Source organism: Eurypyga helias, unplaced genomic scaffold (genome assembly GCF_000690775.1).
Source record: "Eurypyga helias isolate BGI_N326 unplaced genomic scaffold, ASM69077v1 scaffold30349, whole genome shotgun sequence".
Classification (NCBI taxonomy): domain Eukaryota; kingdom Metazoa; phylum Chordata; class Aves; order Eurypygiformes; family Eurypygidae; genus Eurypyga; species Eurypyga helias.
The window spans coordinates 16,864-39,723 of NW_010274425.1; the positions used below are offsets into that span (position 1 = coordinate 16,864).

The window sequence follows — 22,860 nt, forward strand, 5'->3', positions numbered from 1 at the left end:
AGTGGAGGGAGGGCACAGGCTTCTCTTTCTTGTTCTCGCTGTGTGGACCTTTCTCCCCTGCGTTCAGTGTTCCCTGACCTCTCATAAGGTGGTTATGTGTGGAAAGGGCACATGCCCACAGTGGAACCCTTGAACTCCACACTTAGTGGTTTCGAGTCCCAGAATGCAGATGTAGGGTAAGAAGTTTTGTGCCGTGGATGCTGCAGCCGACCTCGCTCCCGTGTGCCGAGAAGCAGTACTGCGGTACCGTGCAGCTCCTTCGGAACGGTTGTGAGGGGCACTGCAGGGGCTGAGTGCTGCCGAGGAGTAAAGGAGAGCAGAGTCTCGCTCCTACAGCCTTCCCGGGCAACGGCACAGAGAAGAAAAGGGGTACATGTGGCTTTCTGTGACGTGTTCCTTGCACTTCTTAAAAACTAGACTGATGCCCCTGCCTTGCCCACTGCGTCTGTGTGTCACCTTCTTTCCTAAAATCCTTATTAAATGTAGGATACAAGGGCTGTAGGATATTTATCTGTGTCGATGTTTACACGGCCTTGGTTTCCTTTGACAGGGACACGCATGCAGCAAAGGGATGCACCGACCTGTCTCCCGGCCCACTCACTCCGGACTGCCTGACCACTGACTTTCCGCCCAGCAAAACCACGTGGTCGGGAGGAGTTAAGTTACGGCTGAGGGCCAGGTGAGCACGTGTGTATCGGTGTCCCTGTCTGCTGTGTGTGTTTTGTGGCCGCTGTGCTTGGAGAGCGGCTGGCAAACCCCACTTCCCTCTTCGGGAGTGTGTGCAGCAGTAATGCTGGAATGGACTCGTGTGACTCCCCAGCATCTGTGGCCTTAGGCAGCGGAATAGGTCCAAGACAGTTTCGTAACCTGATGCCAGCCTTTTCCCAAGGCTTCCTTGCCCTCAGCATGGTGCCAGGGAAATGAATTTGCCTTTTGGGCCTTCAACATTGCTGGTTGTCAGTAACATCTACATAGGGCTGGGTGTAAAATAGTTACAGCTTTGGCTGCCGACATGCCTGAGGGTGACAGGCTGAGGAGGAATCCTGGAAGAGGTGTCATTTCTCCTCAAAAACTTTTGTCAGTGGTAGTAAATGTCATCAGAGATGCTGGATCAAAGTACTTCGACAGAAGCAGTGTAAGCCTGCTGTGGCTCCCCGCTTTAGGTGCCTGGCTTTCCAAAATCACCTGGCTTCCGAGTCCATGAGTTGCAGTGGAAGCTTGGCATTCGTGACAACCCTGCTGAGTGCCTATCTGCATTTTTAAACGATTAAATGCCTTCAGAAGTCAGTTTCCTGAATTGCTCTGGATCGTGGTGTAGCAGAGCCTGACTTCCTTCCTTTGTCCATGCATTTTAGGAGCAAATCCTACAGCATTTACTCAGGCAAAGCTTTTGCTGGCATCAAAAAAGCCTCTTACATCAGTCAGATGGCAATCTGGATGACCTCATAGATTTTTGTGTCTCAGTCTTCCGAGATTTGCACCGTGAAGTCAGAGCAGTGACTTTTATTGGCAGCATTGCATCAGGCCAGACTTACTTGTAGTCAAGAAGCTGCGTTGATTTCCTCTAGCTGGAGGAAGTGTGGCCCAGCGCCTGTTAGTGAGGAGCTGAGAAGGGAATGGGACATGTGAAGTCACATTCTGATCTTACCAGCAAGGGTGCACTTCTGGAACGAACCAGAGAGTTACGGATGCTGACCCTCCACGGCCTGGGCAGCTGCAAAAGGAGAAAGGGCTCAGCTTTTGTGAGGAGCAGAGGATTTGCACCATGAACTATCTCTTTCTCAGATGGAGCTGATTTTACAGGCTGAAATCTTTCCTCAAGCTAATTTTATCAGGGAGAGATTTATCTCTGACTGGGGGGTGGGACTCTGCAGTTCCTGAGGTATGTGACCCACAGCAAATTTGGAAAAGGAGCTCCCATACATCCACCACCGTTCTCTAGCAATGAGTTATCCAGCATATGCCTGCTGTAAACTCCACTTGCTCATCAATCTAGTAGCAGATTTTCGCAGAAGCTCCAAAGTTTAGCATTTCATTTGGATGAATTTGTCTTTGGATGCAGAGCTAATGCTTTGCTTTGCTTTTCTGGCAAAAAGTTGGGGGCTGTGTCTGCATATCTCAGCGTAACTCGGGCTGAAGCTTCAGTTACAAACAGGAAGTTGCTTTAATGTATAAGAATTTGAATGTGGGAGGGTATTTCAGACTCAGCAGCCTTTGTTTTAGCCATGGCACCGGGTGCAATTCCTTTGCTTGTTTACTCTCCGCACTCACCCTCGGCGATGAAGGCAACGGGCTGTCAGCAGTCCCGATCGTCTGGTGAAATTTGGGGTGATGAATGAATGCCCTTAGTCAAAGGGGAAACCCAGAGCTCGGGACCGGTTTCTCAGGTGTTGCAGTTAAGCATCTCTGGGAAGGTGTAGCACAGCACCAGTCTGCAGTTCGCCCTCCCAAGTGTATGCTCGGCGATTGCTCGACAAAACTTGCCTCATTTCCTCCGCTGAGCCAAATAAACAAGGCCAGGGTGGTATTGCCAGCTGGTGCAGCCCTGCTACTACAGCTCTACAGCTGGCAAAGGGCAGTCTGAGATGAGAAGGAGGGAAGAATTAGGTGTAGAAATGCAGGGGTGTCTTTCACCAAAAAAAATGTTTATTACCAAAGCCGTTAAAAGTGTCCCTGCCGGGAGAGGACAAGTTGGTTAGCATTCTCAGAGGAGAACCCAGCTACTGTCTGAAACGCCAGCCCTGAAAATCCCCTTGGTTACCTGCTGTGACGTTTGGATAATCGGGCTCACAGGGCGGTGTTTCTACTGCCAGCCACTGAGTTCCTCCTAACCACCGAATGAGACTAGGAAAACACATTCCTTCCATTGTTTTTAAGTCTCTCCTGCTGCAAGTTGCTGTGTGTTTGATATCAGGGTGCAAAAGAATCTAAGCTATGCTTGTTTTTCTGTCTTTTTAACTAATTTACTGACTGGAGGAGAATGAGGAAAAGATTATTTGAATTAAGCCTGTTGGGCCAATTCATCAGTATGAATAAATCAGTGCAGCTCTGTGACTTCTGCAAAGCCACAGGCAGGGGAAGGCACTGTAGGGTCTGGCTGCTGAGATTTTCTGCCCGTGCTCTGAGAGCTGATGTGAAAGCTTGGCCAAGACAGGAAATAACAGGGTCCTTCTCAAAGACTGTCGGCCAGTCAGCTGTGCCTTTTCCATGTCTCTTCTTTCTTCCTCATTTTTTCAGTGAGGGAAACACAGTAAAATTGTAGCAAAAGAGGAAAGTTTCAGAGGGTCTTTAATCCAGTGCTCTCCAGCTCCTCATTGTAGCCTCCACACGCTCTGAGTACCAGGCAGGAGGCTGACTTGGCTTCCACATGTTTAAGCAGCAGTCCTGTGTGAACGGCACAGATGGACTATCCTGGCAGCAAGTACTTTCTCAAAACAGAGATCTGAAATGCTCTTTATTTTGCAATTTAAATTGTACTTACGTGTTGCTTGGTAATGCTTTCTTTAAAAGAGAAAGCTGTCAGAAGATCCCAGTAGGACAAAGTCCTTGAATCCAGTAATCAACAAGAGTGAAGCTTGTATACATCACCTCTCACACTAATAACCAAAGCCCTGCTGTTCCTATTCAAGCCTGCTGTCTGGTTAGTGTCAGGGAATGTCAGTGGGACCCTTTCTTTGTGTAGGGCAAAGTCCTCAGTCTAAATATTGCCTGTCAGACAGACGCTTGGGCAACAGGAAGACGGAGCGGCGGCGCACGGCCCAGTCCCTAGCGCTGCACTCTGCGGTAGGCCCGTGGGTGATCTTGTGTAAGTCACTTCACCCCTTCAGGCCTTTGTTTCTTTTTCTGGAAAATGGATAAATCCCCTTTTCTTGGATAAGGCAGCCCAGGGGTTACCAAAGGAACGTGATAACACAGAGGTGTGACGTGCAAGGCCAATAGTCATTAATTACAATGTTTGACTGTTCCTGAGTTCAACCAAGGAGCGGCCGTTGCTCACAGCTGCCATCGCCTCTGAGCGATCCCAGCATTTCCTTCTGCAGCCTGGGCAGAGAGTGTTTCTTTCAAGAAAAGCCAGCCTCAGTGTCCTGCAAACGGGCAGGACCTTATCCCTCACCAGAGACAGCACGATGAACATGGCTGCACCCTTGGGGGTTCCCATCCACAGCATAATCTCTCTGCACCATTTTTCACTGCCTGCTTTTGGTGCCAGGGAGAGGAGGAAGAGAGACAGGCTGTTTCCTGCATGTGGAGATGAGCAAAACAGCAGGAAAAATCTGTGTGTACATCCACATCATCTCTGCTTTCTCCCAGGGCATTCCTTTGGAAACTGTTGGGGAGTTTTTCCCAAAGAGTTGGTGATGGTAATGGTAGGAAATCTGAGCAGAAGCCTCTTATTCTCTGTTTCCTTGTCCCAGAGAGACTTTAGGGAGCTCAGTACCTGTCTCCCAGCTCTGACATGGCACTCGGGGCCTGATGCAACCCAGAGATCCTAAAGGATGCTCGTCAAAGGGAAAAAACAAATGTCAGCTGGAAACAACACTCAGGCACAACATCTGCCTGTGCCATTGGGAGAGGGGCTGGAGAGAGAAATGCAGCCGGACTGGCCTGGGGTAGAGCCCTGAACTCAGCTGGGGTATGGTTCTCCAGGGGTTTCCTTTTTCTTTTTCTTTTGTTTGAGACTGAGACTGCTAAAACTCGTGAGAAGGAATTCCCTGAGTGGGGAGTTGTCCTCTAGAAGCAGCAGAGATTAGCATATTATGGAAAAGAAGGTTGTGTGCTGGTACGAGAATATTCACATGTTTCACTGAAGTATTCTAAGTGAGGGGGTTTTCAGTGTGTTTTACTTAAGGAAAGTTATAATCTGAGCATGAAGGGGTGGGGGGTGCAACTCTCCCTTTCCGTTATAGGTGAGGAGACACTCTTGCCCCAGATCCATGACATGAAACATCATTTCATACACTTTGAGTCTTTCTAACAAGTTCTCCTTCTCTTTAGTCACAATTGAGAAGGGTCAGACCTCACTCCAGGTCTCTCCTGTCCCAGAATTTACCAGGTGGGCCGCTGTGAGCCGAACAGGACAGATTCAGTGAAAGACACAGCAAGCTGACGCCATTATGGTCCGACTTCTTTCTAATTGGCCTCGTCTGTTATGCTTATTTTTAGAACCATGACTGAGCCTTAATTAAGAGCGACATTGCTTTGAGTAGATTGTGGCCTCGCTCCGTCGAAATCCTAATAGGCTTCCAAGTGCTTTAGTTTTTCCTTCATCTCCTGCTTAATAGCTAGGCAGAGGGATCGCAGCAATGCGTTAGGATGTCTGCAGAACGTACCCTTGTTGTGCCAGCGCTCCTTTTAGCTGTGGCCATCTTGGAGACAGTCCACAGCGGTGAAAATTCAGGCCGTTGTTCATGCTTTGTGTCGATGCAGGTACACGGTCGCCCTACACTCCATACAGGAGGAGCCCACTGCCGCGGGCAGCAGGGTACGGCTCAGGACATACTACCTCGGCCACGTCCTTTTTGTTAGTTTAGGAATATCATTAGCTTGCAATCTTAACTGCTGCGAGGATGACGTGGTAAGGATGGGCAGCTCGCTTCTTGGCTTTCTCTCTTGTGACTCAGTGCCTGGGATTGGGTCCGAGAGGCACAGGCTTTGCACTTGCGTCTAAATCTTCCTTCCCTCCTGCAGGAGGAGGGTCTCCATGGCAGAGCCATTCCACCTCCCCAGATGAACAGGTCAGGCCATGGCTACCCCTTCCAGCTCCAGCTCTCAGCCACACAGCCACCTGGGCCACATGGCTGCTGGGGTAAAGCACATCCACAGGGATTGTGGTTGTCTGTGATGACACAGAGTGACCCTATTGGCCTTAGGTCTGTTCTCTGTGTCTTCCCATCTTTCTTGGGCATGTTAACACCAGCAGCTGGTCAAACCATCCCTGCAGGTCGTGGAGAATGTGTCCCGATGACCACTGCTCCTGCCCGGATCCGCAGGTGGATTCTGCTCCTTGGGGAGAGATGCTTTTCTTGAAAGGTTTTCCTGCCTTAATGCTTTATCCCTAAATGCTTTATCCCTAAATGCTAAATCCCAGCATTTATCCCTAAATGCTTTATCTTCAGCATTCCCCATCTCTGCTGCGGAGGGGTTTGAAGCTCACTGGGACAAAGGACAAATGAGCACAAGGTCAGCAGTAGAAGGAGAATTGTTCCCAAACATTTGGCCATCTTGGATGATGTGTTTGACAGATGTGAGGTCGATGAGAACTGAACTGCCCACAAGCTCTGTGGGTGTGTTGCAGTAGGAACAGATCGGTTTACTGGGGCATTGATGACTCTGAGTTGCTAATTGATCAGCCTCAACATCCCCTCCTTGTCTTTCTCTCGTTAGCTCTCTAAAAGGCCAAGTTACATCCTGTTACTGTCTGCAAGGATAAAATTCAGCCTGTATTCCCTAAGAGAAGGTGCTTTCCTTGTGAAATCCTTCTCTTTGAGTTTCAGCAGCCTGCTCTGATACTGCTGGCACTGCTGTATTGCTGTGCTCCTCGGCCTCAGCCCAAGTGTGCCGCTGGCAGCTGGGAGGCTGCTGGCGGAAGGAGCAGAGCAGTCTGCAGGGGTTAGTTGAACATTGTTTTTTGGAGTTGTTTTTCTTCAAAACTGCTCCACTTGGAGGTTTAGGAAAAGGGAAACTTGTCTAGGCAAACACAGCAAAAATGCAAAGGGCAATTTGAAGAAGCTGGGTTGTTTGCTTCAGTTAAAGATGGGCCTTTTGACACAGAAGTGTCTGTGTGCTCTTGAGGGACACTGGGCTGGAGTACAGCTGAATTGCCGAGTGCTCGGGATGTGCACGTACCCTGGCATCGGTGAGGAACGGTATGTAAGGAACGGAAATTACACCCAATACATTGTTCTGTATGGTTTGTTTGTAACCTTGGGAAAAAGATAAATCAGCCTTTCAGTTATACCGTGAAGAAAGCTTCAGATGGCGCCTCTTTAGCTGCTGATTCATTTGTAGAGTTAGTGCCAAGGTATCTTTATAAAGTTCCATTACTCTTTTGCATACAAAGCATAAAAATAATCTACAGAGATTCCAGAGAACATGCTCAGCTCTTCCTAATGAGAGAGTGCTACGGAGCCGTTAATGGTAAAGGGCTCCGAAGTGTCAGTATGGCCCCTGCAGCCCAGAGCGCACCAAGCCTTTGCCAGGCTGTGTCAGAGGAGCCTGCTAATGTGCCGGCCACGGTTCTGTCTGAAAATGCTGTGACTAGTGGAGCAACAAGGAGCACCCGGATAACAGCAGCTGGGCAAGATTAAAGACTATTCTTTCCCCTTTGGTTTTCCAGTATATGGTGTGGATTTGGCAGTGTCTGGTGCGCGATCAGTGTTTCAGCTGCCGTGGAGCCTGTTTAGATGCCAGCGTTGCATCAGGGTCCACCGATTCCTCCAGGTATCTGCGCTCCGAGGCACTGTTGTCATGCCAACCTGACCTGGATGCCCAGGTTATCTGGTCGCTGGAGGTGTCCATGAGGAACCGGGAGTCTCTTTTCCAGCCTTGGCATGTACAGCAGAGGGATCACTTTCTCCATTACCTGAAGTGGAGAATTTTTAGTAATGAGATTCTCCTTTGCAAGTGCGGTACAGGTGCAGCCCTTGAGGAACTAGTGTAAAGGATAAGGGGATGAGGTCGTTTTGTTACTGTTGTTATAATTATTACAGTTCTGTATTTTTAAATCTTGCAACTTCCTGGAACAAAGGGTTGTCTGTCGCCCCTGGTTTTGTGGAAGGCAACTGAGCTACGCCAATTTTCTATCTGTTAGAGGTAGAATGATTTATTTGTCTTAAGTCAGGAATTAGCTGCTGCATTTGCAAGTTTTATCACTCAGCCAGTTTGTCTGGGATGAATCAGGATCTGATGCTGTGGGCTTTAGAAAAACAGTTCTTCTCCCCTTGCCTTAAAGAGTTTAATCTCGTGCTGGCTTTTATTGCTTCCTGAAAGTTGTGCTCTGCAGTCCAGCAAGAGTAACCGAAAGCTGTTGCAAAATGGGCAGATTAACCATGTTCAGCTCCCCTTCCCTCTGTAACGGGAGACAGCTCTTCTCCTGTGGGTGCTGTGTTGCACTCCAGTTCCAGCCCTTTTCCCTAATTAGGCAGTAATAATTACAAACTAAGCTCAGGGAAGCAGGGTAAAGCAAGGTGCTATTTTCAGGTGTTACGGAAGGCTGAAGGTAGGAACTTCTTGGCGTTCCCTGGACGCCCACACACAGGCACTGGCAGCGACAGCTGTGCTATTCTTTTACAACCCCAGAGCTCTGTCTCCAGGGGAGCCTTTTGGTTGGTTCAGAGCAGACCGGGTCAGGCCCCCCGCTCTCTACCGTTCCGTGCACGTGTGTGCGCAGAGACCCTCCATACTTCCATCCTGCCGCCTCCTTGGAGATCACCTGCGTGAGTCTGCAACACGAGCTGGAGATCATGTGTACCACAGCGCTTCCTCTCTTGGCTTAAGCTCGGCTAAGATTCGGTTACCCTTAATCCACATTTCCAGGATCAGGTAGGTGTGGAAACAATGCAAGGTTATCCCGTGCTGAGCTGGTACGGCATGTCTTCTGACATATTCACAGCTTTGCCATCCATGTGCTGTGTTAGTACAAGGGTATCAACCACAAGGATTTAAAATACCTGTGGCTCAGAAGGTTGGCTACACAGCTCCCTTGCTGCTTTTTGCCGATCAAATCAAGGGATAACGTGCTTTGCTTGGGATCATTCAGTGTGCATTCCCAAGCAAAAAGTAATGCTGGGTGCTCGTACCACTCAAAAGTACAAGGAGAGTCTTTAAATCTCTGCAACAGAAAAGGCAAGAATGCAGCTTATTCTTAATGAACACCTTTGTCAGCTTCCCATCCGGCAGCATTCAGCTTCCTTGTTTCTCCGGGCAAGGAGCTTAACAAAAGAGCTCTGTTCTAAACACACCTACGCGTGTAGTGGTCAAACGGCACTTGGTTCGGCTCTCCCTCTGTAAACCTCCAGTTCAGCTTTCCTGAAGACAATCCTGTCACAACAAAGGTTAAAAGGAAAAGAGGGTCCTTTTTGTTGCTTCTTTTAGCTGATGATGAGAGAATGACCTGTGCTTCTGAAATCTGTGTGGAAAAACTACTGGTGAAGTGGTTCCACCTCTTACTTTCTGGCGATGCTTTCCCATGTCGTAGAACGTTAGCCAGTGCCGGTGTTAAGTTGCGGTAGTAAACAATAATTTTTTACTTTGTCCATTTTCCTGTATTGTTCCTTTTTGCCGTCTTAGGCAGTACTAGGAGACTCCTTTCTCGGTGTCTGGTTTACATCTGCAGAGGGTGTTTTAATCTATTTACTGACTTAATCAGGATGTGCTGTACCGTGAAATTTTCAGTGAGACAAGGACTTTACAGTTGTGTCATATCCTCCTCTTGCCTTTGTGCTTTATAGCTAGTCAAGGTTGTCCTGCAGGCTGTCACATTTGGGACTTTGGTGGTACACAGGTTCAGTGCTGCTCCTTGTTCTCACAGGGATAGTTAGAAACCGCAGGGAGGAATGCTAGAGTACAGGAAATGGTCCCCCATGGAAAGCAGAGGGAGGATTAAGGGCAAGCCCAAAGGCTGGGGTGAAGGAGAGTCTGTGCGGCATGTTCAGCTTACTGGATCGCTAATCTCCTGCTTTGACTTTCCATTGCACCACCGTGTGCTTTAAATAAGGCTGTCGGTGGGGGTTTTTTCCCTAAGATCTGGTGGAGGCCTTCCTTAGCGCTGGTGACTGAAGCCATCGAAGGCCTGGGTGCGGTGCCGTGCCTGGGGACAGCTGGCTGGCTGCAAGGCCCTGGGTGATGCAAAGGACACGCATTGCTGGCACTTGGTTGTCACGTCTCTTCCTGCATTTTTATCAGCACAGAGGGGGTGCAGGTTTCCATGCCCTCACGGTATTTGATTCTTTAGATGACTTTGCCAGCCATCACTTTAAAATGAAGGGAATCTTTGGAGAAAAGCACTCCTTTGCCATCCATCGCCCTGCCTGGGGCACGTGTGGGAGTCCACACGCAGCCCAGCCTGTGCATGGGCCCCCAGGCTAGTGCCTGAGGTGTAAGGCTTCTGGCAGGGAGGTAGAGGGGAAGACCCCCCGCATTCAGTGATAACTCGCTTGTCTGTCTTGCGGATATGAGGGGGAGCATGTTGTGCTGAGCAGGTGTCAGGAGCAGTGTGTGATTACTGCTCGATTTGCTCGGAAGGGGCAAGAACATAGGAGCGAAACAGAAGCGAGCACGAGCAATTGTGCATGTGGCTGTCGATGTTTCTTCACATTCCTCTTCCTTGGAAGAGCCAGCCTGTTGCTGATGTGCAAAATCCTTCTGCTTTTACCTAGGCGGAGTGAAACTCCAGGCCGACCTCACTCCTGGCATTCAACTAAACTTGTGGAGAACCACCCCGATCCCAGCATGATGCAAATATCTCAGGGTACGCTTGGCACCCCTTGGCATCAGGCCTACCACTCCAGGTAAGCACTGCGCAGCTGTGGTCCTGTGCTGCCTAGGCAGACGGGTACAGCAGTGTGCAGTTTCAATTCAGTTGTATTTTCCCTGTTTTCACATATCTCCCACGGGTGTACAGATCAGCCTTCCAAGCTAGCACGCCTCTAAACTAGTTCCCCAATCCATGTCCTTCCTTGTTTCCCGTGTCATCCTGGCGTCAGGGAGGCTCTGTCTCATGCCCAAGGATGTGGCTTGATGGTATTGACTACAAGACCAAGGCTTAAATCCAGAGCACAGGAGTGAAGGAAGGGGACAAAAGATGTGATGGAAAACTCTTACCAGTCACTGCCATACTGCTGGACAGGCTTACAAACAGACAGGGTTAGGATTAGAGTTAGGAAGGTTTCAGTTCCTGTTGGGTTATCCATATGAAGTGGCCGTATTTTCCTCCTTTGAGTGCTCTATGAGGTGATTAACAGCTAGGAAATGAATTGCTTTAAAAATCTCCCTTCTCACCAAGATGGGAGCTCCCTGTTAGGGCGTTAAAGCAGGTTTCTGTAGATCTGGATGCAGGAGCTGGAGTCCTGCTCTGCATCCTGCGCACTGCCCCCATGTAGAAATGCAGGATGGTTGTTTTTCCCGCACAGAAAAAGAAATCCAAAGTCAAAATTAGCTTAATAAAAGATGAAAAAAAGGAAGAAAAAGGTGTAGGTAGCAGATCAGCTGTGCCCATCAGCATAACTGAGCTACTCCCAGGAGAAGGCAACAGTAGGGCATCAGCGATAGTCCCAGGGTGAGAGGTTCAGAGAGGGATTTCCTGGGTTTGGCAATCGCTTTCTGCAGGGGTCAGCTTTACCATAACTGTATGTGCATGACTCCTTCTCTAAGAAGTTAGTGCAGTGGTTTATCGGTCCCCAAAAGACTAAACTAGTAACCTTAGTGCTGTTAAAAGAAGGTGGTATCAGGCACTTCTGGTTTTGGCCGTGGACCATGGCCGAGGCAGATCGGAAGCAGCAATGCGGTCCCAGCGAGTCGGGGCCGTTTCTGAGAGGCCATGCAGTGTGGTGAGTACGGGGAGGAGAGCTGCCCGGGGCAGCCATACCCCTCAACTACCCTGAGCAGCCCCAGAGGTACCTGGTGGTAAGCCCTGGGGCAGCTTGAGGGGGGACAAGTTTAAATTCTGCCCTGAGAGGATTTTCCCTGGAAAGAGAGAAGGGTGTCAGGAGCAGGGAACTCTCTTTATCGCCACTGGGATTTAAACATCATTTATTCTACAGGCGAGACTGAGGCTTGGCAGAGGGGAGGAAGCAGAAAACAGGCTTGGCAGAGGGGAGGAAGCAGAAAACAGCATTAAAAGAAGCGAGGAGATGGCTACAGAGAAAATGCATGTTTGTCTTGGGCCTGCAGCACAGATCACGCTGTAGCATTTCATTTGCTGCCGAGGGGCTCCACTTCCCAGGCGCAGCTCCTGGCAGAGCCTTTGGCAGCATTTCTGTCTCCTGGGTGCTTGAAGAGGAGCACGGGGAGCATCTAGTGGCCAGCTGGCCAGGGCTGCGCTGGGCATTGCCAGGGAGATACTGGGTTTAAACTAAAATAGAGTGGTGCATAACCACTTTCTGCCTGTCTCTGTGTTCCTCTGGATCTTTCTGCAGAGCTGCTGCTTTTGGCCCTTGCAGGCTGGCTTTCTGCTGCTCTTCCTCATCCTTAGCAGCCTTCTCCATCTGTCCTTTGGGCCCGTGGGTGTTAATCCAGCAGGGTGGAAGTGCCTGTGACTGGGATATGACCTGAAGCAAGCTTTAGGCTCTTCAGCAGACACCCATTACCAAACCCACATGCTGCCCCCTTGATTCCCAGGGCTGCTGGGCATCCCCAGCTCCCGCACTGCGTGGAGCACGTTTGGGTTTGTTATCCCGGTGAAGCAAAGCACACAGAAATGGAGCTTGTCTTTCCCTGTGCCAGCTGAGCCTGCAGCCTGCACTCTGGCAAACCCAGGCTCCTAAAAAAAAGAGCCCTGCCCCACCGCCTTTTGCATGGGACAGCAGTCTTTCCTGGTGCTTTCCTGTGGCTCTGCCAGGACAGTGTATGTGGTTGCACAGGAACTGAGAGAAAGCGATATGTGAGGGAGGGGAGCTGAGAACAGGGGGAAGAACAGTGAAATCCTCATGCTGCAGTACCCAATCCTCAGTGTATTTGCTTGAATCTGGGAGATTAGCTGGAGAAACTCCACATAAATTTGTGATCTCCTCTTGCAAGGTGTAAAAAGAACTGTGGCCAGCACGAGGAGCTCCCTTCCCACTGATCTCTGAATATCCTTTCTGAACACAACCTGGCGGCCACGAGCCCTCTTCTGACACACGTGCATCTCGGAGCGGGTGCCGAGGTGTGCCTGCACCTGCCGAGCTACGTGGGGAGGCTGTGAAGGGTTCCCGGGGCATTCTCAGGCAGCTTCTGCCATTGCACCCCCACTCGCCTCCGCACACAAACACGTGCATCTCCTCTGTCTTGTCGGTTTAGTTTTCTTGCAGCAAACAAACTATCCTTGGGACAGCTGAATTTCCAGGAAGCCTGCCAGGGCATAGCCTTCATCTCCATAAAAAGAAATGAAATGGGAAAAAAAGAAAGCGATTAGATTCCCCCCAGAACGCCTCTCGTGCTCCTCTCCTCCTCCTCGGTGGCGTCGGTGCTCATTCAGCTTCCAAAGTGCCTTGGATAGGTTTGATGGGTGGGGTTGATCCTCCCTGGCTCCCGAGATGCACTGTCTTTCTGTCTGGATTTCCCTCCCACCCTTCTCTGGTAAATAAGAGCCATGTGTTGCAATGTCAAGCAGTTCCTCTGTGTGAACTGGGATGACTGCAAATAGGATGAAGTAAGGCCCAAATATGGGGTTTCATCTGCACTTCTCAAAACTAAACATCTTGCTTCTGAGCTCGCTTATAAGTTGTTATGCTTCTCCTCTGCTGACAGTGAGTTTTTATTCTTCTCTCGCTCTTCCCCAGCTCCTCAACCAGTGATCTCTCTGGCTACGAGCATGGCTATCTGAGGAGAAGTCCTGATCAGTACAGTTCCCGGGGCAGCATGGAGAGCTTGGACCACTCCTCCCCTGGCTACCACCCTTGTCACCTGTCCCCAGCCAAATCCACCAACAGCATCGACCAGCTCTCCCACCTCCACAGCAAGAGAGACTCTGCCTACAGCTCCTTCTCCACCAACTCTAGCATCCCTGAGTATCCTGCTCCTCCATTCAGCAAGGAGCACTCCTGCTCCACAGATAGCATGCAGCCCCGAGGCGGCCTGCAGGAGGGGATGAGGCAAGCTGACATCAGGTACGTCAAGACAGTCTACGATGCCCAGCGAGGGATCTCCAAGGAGTATGAGGTCAAGTCCTCCGCCTTGTTTCCAAGCTGCGAGGCTCGGGCCTCACTGGAGAATCGGGGCCACGGCAGGCTCTACGGCTTCAGCCGGCACAACACAGCTCCCTCCTGGGCGCAGCCATGCCAGGGCTCCTCAGACAGCAAGAGCCCACCCCTCAAGGGACCCCCGTTGCCTCCCACTCGCAGCGACAGCTACGCAGCCATCAGGCATCACGAGAGGCCCAGCTCATGCGCCGACCTTGATCTGAACAAGCCTGGTCGAACCCAGCTGAAAGGGGCCTGGCCTCCATTTGTCAGCACCCTGTCCCAGGGGCTGCTGCTGAAAAGTCCCTTTGGAGAAGGGCATCTGCACACCGTGGTGGAGAAGAGCCCGGAGAGCAGCCCCACCGTGAAGCCCAAGCAGAGCTATTCCCAGCCAGCCCAGCCGGGGCAGCCCCTGCTCCCTACTGGTGTCTACCCGGTACCTTCCCCAGAGCCGCACTACGCCCAGGTGCCCCAGCCTTCTGCAAGCAATAATGGGATGCTTTATCCAGCCCTGGCCAAAGAAAGTGGGTATTCTCCACCTCTTCCAGTCTCTTACGACAAGGCCATAGCCAGCAGCACCCTGGGATTTGATGAGAATGGAAACCAAAGCACTACAAACAGATCCACCATCTTCTACCAGCCCCCGGCAGCTGAGAGAAAGCACGAAGCTGCAGCAAAACTTCTCCAGCAAAAAACACCTAGCGCTGCAGGCCCCGAAGTCTGCCTGAGCACATCGAGAAAGGAGGAGCTGTTCCCCCCTTACAAGGTAGCACACAGCAACCAAGAGACCCCAAGCACTGCACAGGCCTCCAAACACAGTTTTCAAGCTCCACAGCCCCAGCTGAGGGATCCTAGTGAGAGAAAAACCCATTACCAGCCCAAAGAGGACTGGACGGCTGAATCCCAGGAGGACAAAAATGGCAACGCACAGGTACACGAGAGAGATGCTGCTGCTCACCGCCAGTGGGGTCACAGCAAGGCCAAGCAGTATGGCTTCTCCTCCTTGCAGAACATCCCAGAAAGCTCCAGGAGGCAAAGCAGCTCCGAACTAAGAGAGATGCAACCAGGCGAGGGTTATTCCAACACCAAACTGTCCTTGAACAGCAGCAGCAAAGAGAATGATCACAGGGGACAGTGGAGTGATTTGGACTCGCAGGCCTTTGCGAAGCAGGAGGAGGAGAGCACAGGTGTGACTCCCTTCCATGCTGGTGAGCCGAAGCACGAAGAGCCTCCTTCTCCGCAGCACCCAAAGACCTCTGATTTTGGGAGGAGCCGTCTCAGCTCTAGTAGCACCCAAAGCTTTCCCTATGGCAAAGCAGACACCGGCAAGCCCCGCTGCTCGGTGCTGGAGAAGGTCAGCAGGTTTGAGCAGCGAGAGCAAGGCACTCACCGTCCCCAGAGTGCTGGGGTTCCCAGCTTCGGCCAGCACTATGGGCCAAGCAGGACGAGCCAGCCCTCCAGTGTGAGGTGCTCTCTGAACAGCCTGGAGGACATGAGGAGCAAGCTCCGCGAGCCTGGCCAGCTGCCCAGCGAGCTGGGCAGGGTCTCCAGCCCCTCCGTCAGGAACGAAAAGCTGGAAGAGGCTGACTGGCACCCCGTAGAGCTGCAGATGGTGGCTGCGGCAAAGCAGGCAAGACCCAGTGAATACTACAGCCTCTGTCCTGAAAATGAGGCGCAAATACGAGGGGCTCAGCTACCGAGGAGTAAAAGCACATTCCAGCTGGGAGGTGAGCCTGAGAAGGAGATCCTCTGGAAGGATAACGTCCAGGATGCCCACGGGTCGCTGCTGGACACACCATTTAACAGGGCCTACAGGAACAGCATTAAAGATGCTCAGTCCAGGGTGTTGAGGGCCACTTCCTTCCGTCGCATCAGCCCCCCGTTTGGGAGTGCCCCCAGGAGGACAACCCAGAGGCCTGCCTCAGCCCACGTGAGCATGAGGAGCACGGCGGCGTCTCCCCACACCCCGAAGGAGAGGCACAGCGTCACACCAACGGAAGGCAGCCTCTCTGCCCTGGACTACGCCAAGACACAGCACGTCTTGCGCATCGGGGGCCGAAAGCGGCTGACAGCAGAGCAGAAGAAGCGGTCTTACTCAGAGCCGGACAAGATGAACGAGGTGGGCATCTCCGATGGGGAGCCATCGCCTTTCTCCTTCCAGAAGAAAAGCAGCCGGTTTGTTTTCCCAGAGAATTCGGTGGCTGACCGACGTAAGATCTTTGAAAGGGACAGCAAAGCTTCTTCCGCAGCCAGCCTCTCCAAGCCGGAGCTCAAGCAGCTCCAGCAGAACGCCCTCGCCGACTACATCGAGCGCAAAACAGGGCGACGACCGTCCTCGCAAGATGTGGGACTCCTGAGGGAGCGCTCCCACAGCTCCTACCTACAGGCAGGTGGCCTGGACAGCCAGAGCCTTTCCTCCGCCTCCAGCATGAATTCCCTCCAGGACCAGAACCTTTACCGACGGAGAGAGTCTGTAGAGCAGATATCCAGGACAGGGCGAGTATCTTCTACCCTTCCTCCTGGGCTGCTGGGCTGCTTCAACATGAGTGGAGATGACAAGAAAGGGCGCCAGGACAGCTTGGTCACCAGCCAACCAAAACCAGAGAGGTGCCAGGACTATAGATCCAAAATGGAGCTCACCAAAGGCATGCAGACAGACCCTCTGGGCGTGCCAGGCCGGCCTTGCTACGGGAAACGGGAACAGGTTTTTGAAATACCCTCCTCTGCCAGGAAATCTGGGAAGTCAGTGTCTGTGGAAGACTTGCTGGATAGGTATGACAATCAGACAGTCCCTGTGCATATACGTTCCCGGTCGTCTCCCACGGCGGACAAGAAACACCAGGTATGTAGGCACTGGGTCACGCGTGCAGGCAAGCAGGGCTCTCCGAACCAGGGAAAGAAGGGGGATGTCGGAGGACAAGCTGATCCTCAGTCATCGCAATTACCCTGTTGGTTAGAGGGAGGTTACATGCACACTGAGACAGAGAGCATTTACTGTGTTTAAATGACCAGGACGCTGGTTTAAACACTTGCTGGGGGGTTACTGCTTCTGTTCAGCTTTCTTACTGTGTGGGCTATTTTAGGGATGTCAGAGACGCTGGGATTTCAGTGCATACACTGGCAGCATGCATGTGTTCCTGCTGCTCCTGACATCCCATCTCAGGCATCCTGTTCTTCCCTGCCAGCATCACCGGAGAAGCACCGGTGGCCTTTCTGGTGGGTGAGGCAGTGGTGTGCTGCTGCTCTGCCTCAGCCCCCTTTACTGGTGAAAAGTAGAGAAGATTCACGCTTGCTTGAAATCGCCCTGGCTCCCACTGTGCCCGACAGTGCTGGGAAACAGCAGAGGCAGTGCCAAGTAACCACTGTGTTTTGCCTCTGGCCCTGGAGGAAGACATTGCAGAGAAAACTTAGCGCAGACCCTGGCCGCTTTTTCCATGTCCCCTGCTTGGCAGTTGGGAACATGGCACTGATGTCACAAACAGGGAATTCGACTGACTCTGATGATGGTAAACAGTAGAAACAAGCTAACTTCTTAAAGAGCAACTGCCCAGGCCAGCGCTGCAGCTGGGTGCACTCTGTTCAGACCGATTTAGGTAACGGCAGCTGGAAAAAAGATTTACAGCAGTGGTGGATCTGCTGCCCCACCACACCAGGCTCCATTCATCACGGGGAGAGGGAGGAAACAACCACGATGTGTGGACAGGCTCTCACTCTGCACGCTCGGAGTGTTTGGACAGTCTTGCATATCTGTGGGGAAGCTGAGATCCAGGACATCTCCTTCTACACTTGCACTTGCTGCTGGCCCAGAGCAGATTCTCCAGGTGCCACAGAGTGGTGCTGGGTCAAGTGATGTGAAGGAGGCTCTGGGCAGCGTCTCGGAAACAGGCCAGACCAGGGTGCGGGGGAAGGAGCTGTCCTCCCAAACTCACGGTGTGCTTCACGCTACACGTCCTCCCTCAACAGAGCTCACATCCCGTGGCACGTTTTTAAATAGATTTAAAAAAGCAGCTTGTGAATATCAAGTGACTGGAATGTCTTTCCATACCCACTGCTGTCTCATCCCATCACCAGTATTTTTCCACCCCAGCCAGGCAGCAGGCTCATCTGTGCGCTCTTGTCACACTTCGATCGTAGTCCTGCAGTCACTAAGAGGACAGCCCTTAAGAAAGGCAGCATGAAGGCCAGGCTGAGGCTTCCAGCACATGTTGTTGTTGCCCAAACATGTTGTTTCGGCAACAAAAACAGGTGCCCAGAAAGAGAAAAATCACTGAAATGGACACTTTAAATGACAGGTTGGATGTCGAGCAGCCCTAGTTCATTTTACCCACCCCCCTCGCTTGGGCAGGCGACATACAGGGTAGTGCTTAAGCTCTCTATTTCCCCCTTGTCAGCTCATTTTTACTCTTGCATACATTCAGCAACCAAACCAGAGTTTCTGCCTGTTGGAAGCCGACTCCAGGAAGACGATGAACAGCAGCGCAGACCCGTTAACAGGGTCTTAGTTCAAGTGTAGAAGATGGGAGAGCCCTTACTCCTGTTTCCCAGAGTGATTTAGCTGTAGCCACTTCTGGAACGAGCATTTCATCCCGTAGGCAGAAAGGCACTTGGGAAAATCCTGTTCTTAAATCCTAATTCGAGAAAGCCTGTTTGTCTTCAAATATATACACCAATCCATAAGTGGCTGTTTGAAAGGGAAGTATATGTTTAAGTGCTCTCTTAATTCGGTTTGTTTCTGATCTGCCTCCAATACAAAACCACAGCTGTAACACGGGGGACAAAGCCAAACCAACTTTTTTTTTGCCTTTTCAGATTTTTTCATGGGAGTGTTTGTTTCCAATGCAGCAGCGGACTTCTCTGCCTCACTGTGTGCTTTTCAGGGCCTTGTGTACAGTGTCGAATGTTCATTTCGGACTGTATATAAATCACATTGCAACGTCACCGTAGGAATTTCTGTAAAGATATAAGGAATTGGGTAGCCATGGGGAATTATTTGCTCTCAGTCTTCAGGACATTCTCAGCCTTCCTTCCTCTCTGCTTTTTTAGTCGGTCTCAGCCTGCATATCTCTGGGAATCCCAAATCAAGATCTGCCCTTAGCCTCTCTCTGCAGCAGCACTGACCACCAAAGCAAATCGCGAAGGCTGCGGGAAAGGGGGGCACTGAAACACTGTCTGCTGGAAAGATCTAACCTCTTCAAAAGCAGGCTTAGCATTTGCTTTCCTGTCTCATAATAGCCCAGTGCCCTATGGTGGGAGCTCTAGGGCAGAGTCAGATTCACAAAGGTATTTCAGCTGCAAAGTTTCTCTGGTTTGAGATGACATAAATACCTGAAGAGGAGGCAGTTCCTGGGCTTTGGCGCTTTCGCCAAGCGCCAGACTTCGTGGTGTTTTTCAGCACCTCTGTCTGTGGCTGGAGTTTCCAATCTTTGTGGCATCTCTGTAGTGTTTCAGTCCTGCGGTGGCACCGGGCTGGGGCACAGATTGTTCAGTTTAGCTTCCCCTGTTAAGGCTGCTTCAGTGATGTCTCAGCTCGCCGGCAGAAGTGAACGCCCAGGTCCCACTGATACCATTGAGCATGTTTTTAGAAGAGGCAAGGAGTTGCTGAGGGGTTTAAAAAAAACATTTCTCTGAGTAAGTCTGCCTGGTGCTCCACAATCCATCCAGAAAAAGGCAGACAGGTCCTCTAAGCAGGAGTAGGGTGCTGGCGAGCAGTACGCCACGATGGTTTCCCTCCCGTCTGTCGGTGGCACACGCTGGGCTCTCTTCTCACTAGGAAGTGTCAGTGATTTGTTATTTTGTTTTGCTTACTGCTCGCTGCTAATGCTGTCTTTACCCTCCAGGACCTGCTGAGAAGGGAGAGCAGTGAATTTGGCTCCGTGGTGAGAGATCCTTTCTCTGTGGTCAACGCGGGAGCCAGGTAGGTGTATGTTAATGTCCCCCTTGTCACTGCAGGATCAGTTCTTGCCACCCTGCTGCCAGCAGCAGTTGTCATGCGTTGTCTGTGTGAACAGACGGATCGTGACAAACTAGGGGAAACATTTGCATGGACACAGTGCTGTGCCCAGCAGGGCTAGGAGGAGTAAGTTGCCGTGAGCTTGTTTTTTCACTATGGACATTAATTCACTGTCAAGTCCTCCTCATGTTATCCCGGGGCATGTTTCTGCAGCAGATTTCCAATTACGTATCTTCCAAAATGTGCTTGGTCTGCCGTTAGAACTCACATCCAGATGCCATCGTAACTGACAGATTCTAAAGGAAAAAATACCTTGATGTTCCACTCGGTCTGTTTTTCTCTGGGCCAGGGGTGCTGCCTCCCCAAAAGCAAGTAAACATTTGCATGGAGTAAAACCAGATTTCATTTATCTTGCTGACATGGGAGCTTGCTTTTAGGCTGCTTCGCGTTGTGCAGGCAGGATATTTTGCTCAGGGGAGAGAGAAAGGTTTTTAAAAATAGAAAAGTGTAATCAAAAAAACTCATAATATTAGGGCTTACGTAACTATCCACTTAGCAGTGGATTGTTTTGAAGTTAACTAGAACTGAAGTTGATCTTGCTGGGTTTACATTTAAATAATAAATAGATGCCTGCCCAAAGCTCTGAAGGACTAAAAGAATTATTCACAAAGGAGCTCTCTTTCTCAGAAACTTGCAGTAAATGTCATCCCACCCCGTTGTCACGGTGGGAGTTGACGCTGCTGTCTCCAAAGGCTTCTCCACACAGCCGTGGGTCAGGGAGCAACAGCTCGGAGTGGAGGAAGGCTCCTAGCCTAGCTGGGTCTTACTTCTGGCTGGTTTTGCCCCTGAGAAGACATAAATGTTGTTTCAGAGGGACTCAACCTGGCTTCAGGCACATCCTTTCACGATTATTTAAAACACCCGTTTCCTTTGATTTGGAGTAACTTTTTCCATTTTTTTTTCCTAAGAGAACAATGCAGCTGCTTTAGTTCACTCTGCCTCTCTGTTTCTCCTAGAGGTGGCATTTCAACATTCTTCTTAGTAACTACTTGCTGCTTCCTTCCCGTTTTCCAAGTAACAGGATTGAACACCCAGATTGAAAACAAGTTTATTGGGGCATGAAATGTAGGTTTCTCATTTTCATGCTTCACTGCACAAGGATTATTGATATTAACAGTTTTATGACGTTTCTGCTGCCTGGGCATCCTGCATGCTATGTAAGCAGATTTCTTCTGGGAGATGTGAGGTTGCTTTCCCTTCTTGACGCAATTGGATTTCCCAAAAGATGGAATGAAAGGATGGGGGGAGTCAGGAAAAAGCCCAAGGCTTCGAGGACACAGGGTCCCTCTACACAGGCTGCAAATCACTCCCTACAAGCCTCAGCTGCTGAGAAACTTCTCCTATGCTAGTGCACCTGAAGTGACCTGAAAGAGAACGGGCATGAGTTTTGGAAGCCAGTGGGCTCTGACATGCACTGCTGAAGCCAGTAGCAGTTTTACCTGTATCCTCCGCAGACCGAAAGGGACAGATAGACCAGGGCCTGACCCGTGTGTCAATCATTCACAGGAGTTCCACCATTAGGATACTGTTGAATGTTCCCCTGCCCCAGTGTGAGTGAGTGTTTCACAGTCTGGTTTCTGTGGGATTATTGTAGCATCCATCCCTTTAATCCATGTCTTAACCGATGAAAGCTTTGTCTGTCCTGTGGTCGCAGCCCAAAACAGCTGGATTTCTAGCTAGTCCACTCACATCTAACCAGCACCATCCTGCTGTTGTCGGCAGCGTAGTCCCTGCGCGGGCCTTCAGGGAAGGCCAAAGCAGGCGGTAGTAGTTATGCTTCTAGGTTTCCTTGGGACACAGCTGCTTACTGTGCTGGAGAAGAGAGGGGACCATCCCCACCACCCCTCTTGCTCAAGGAGGCAAACTGTGAAAGGGTGAAGTGACAGAAACCCCGCTGCAGTCACACGTGCTCAGCGAGTTACGCTCCGTGCTCTTACGCTGCTCCCCAGGTGTCACGCGATGGCTGTCTCACAAGCACTGTTGGTTGCTGCTCCACCAGTTGTAGTATCCACAATCGCTTCCACAGTAGGAGAGATCTTTCAATTAGGGAATTACCATCTGGCATTTATGACAAACACTGAGCATCTGAAAGGAATACACATTGCTACTGTCCAGGAACCACAGGCAATACCAAGAGCAGTATGCCTGGGAAGTTTCCCCTCCCCCAGGCAATGGCTGCCAAATTCTATTCTCAGTTACACCAGAATAAAGCCAGAACAACCCATGTCTTTGACAGAGTTATCCTTAATTTGTACCAGTGCATCCAAGCGCAGATTTGGGGCCCAAGTCTTAAACATCAGAGATCGGCAGTGTTGGATTATTTCATAGAATCACAGAATGGGTTGGGTTGGAAGGGACCTCAAAGACCATCCAGTCCCAACCCCTCTGCCATGGGCAGGGACACCTTCCACTAGACCAGGTTGCTCAAAGCCGCATCCAGCCTGGCCTTGAACACTTCCAGGGATGGGGCATCCACAGCTTCTCTGGGCAACCTGTTCCAGCGCCTCACCACCCTCTCCAGGAAGAACTTCTTCCTGATATCCAATCTAAACCTACCCGCTTTCAATTTAAACCCATTACCCCTTGTCCTGTCACTACAGGCCCTTGTAAAAAGGAATGAGATGCGTTTGAACAATACATCTCAAGAACAGAAAGTCTGTTGGCAGTAGAGCTTGATTATATTTTATTGTTTTACGGTACAGCCTCATGGGTTTAGGCCATCTTTTCTTGCATCTGCTAGCACTATTATTACTGCTCATTTTGTTTTCCAGCTAAATAGCCGTATGGGCAAGTAAGTTTGGCTGTGTATTCTGAGCCACATCCTTGCTTCTAAGGCCAGACACTCTTCCTCAGACTCACCTGAAAACATCTTAAAAGACCTGAAAGGAATAATTTAATCTGCTGGCTCTGCAGCCTTAACATCCATTTCCAGTTAAAGTGCATTGGCTTTGTTTTTTGTAACACCTGCCTATC

The 22,860-nt window shown here is 50.6% G+C and overlaps 1 protein-coding gene across 1 annotated transcript in view; it reads left to right on the forward strand.

Moving 5' to 3' along the window:
• Nucleotides 1-647: 647 nt before the first annotated feature.
• SHROOM3 (shroom family member 3) overlaps nucleotides 648-22,860 on the forward strand; it is a 32,191-nt gene continuing 9,978 nt past the window's right edge. The window contains exons 1-4 of the mRNA XM_010159812.1: nucleotides 648-679; nucleotides 10,377-10,508; nucleotides 13,479-16,719; nucleotides 19,715-19,791. Of these exons, the coding sequence (XP_010158114.1) occupies nucleotides 10,450-10,508; nucleotides 13,479-16,719; nucleotides 19,715-19,791 (3,377 nt within the window). The 5' untranslated portion in view covers nucleotides 648-679; nucleotides 10,377-10,449. The remainder of the gene's footprint in view (nucleotides 680-10,376; nucleotides 10,509-13,478; nucleotides 16,720-19,714; nucleotides 19,792-22,860) is intronic.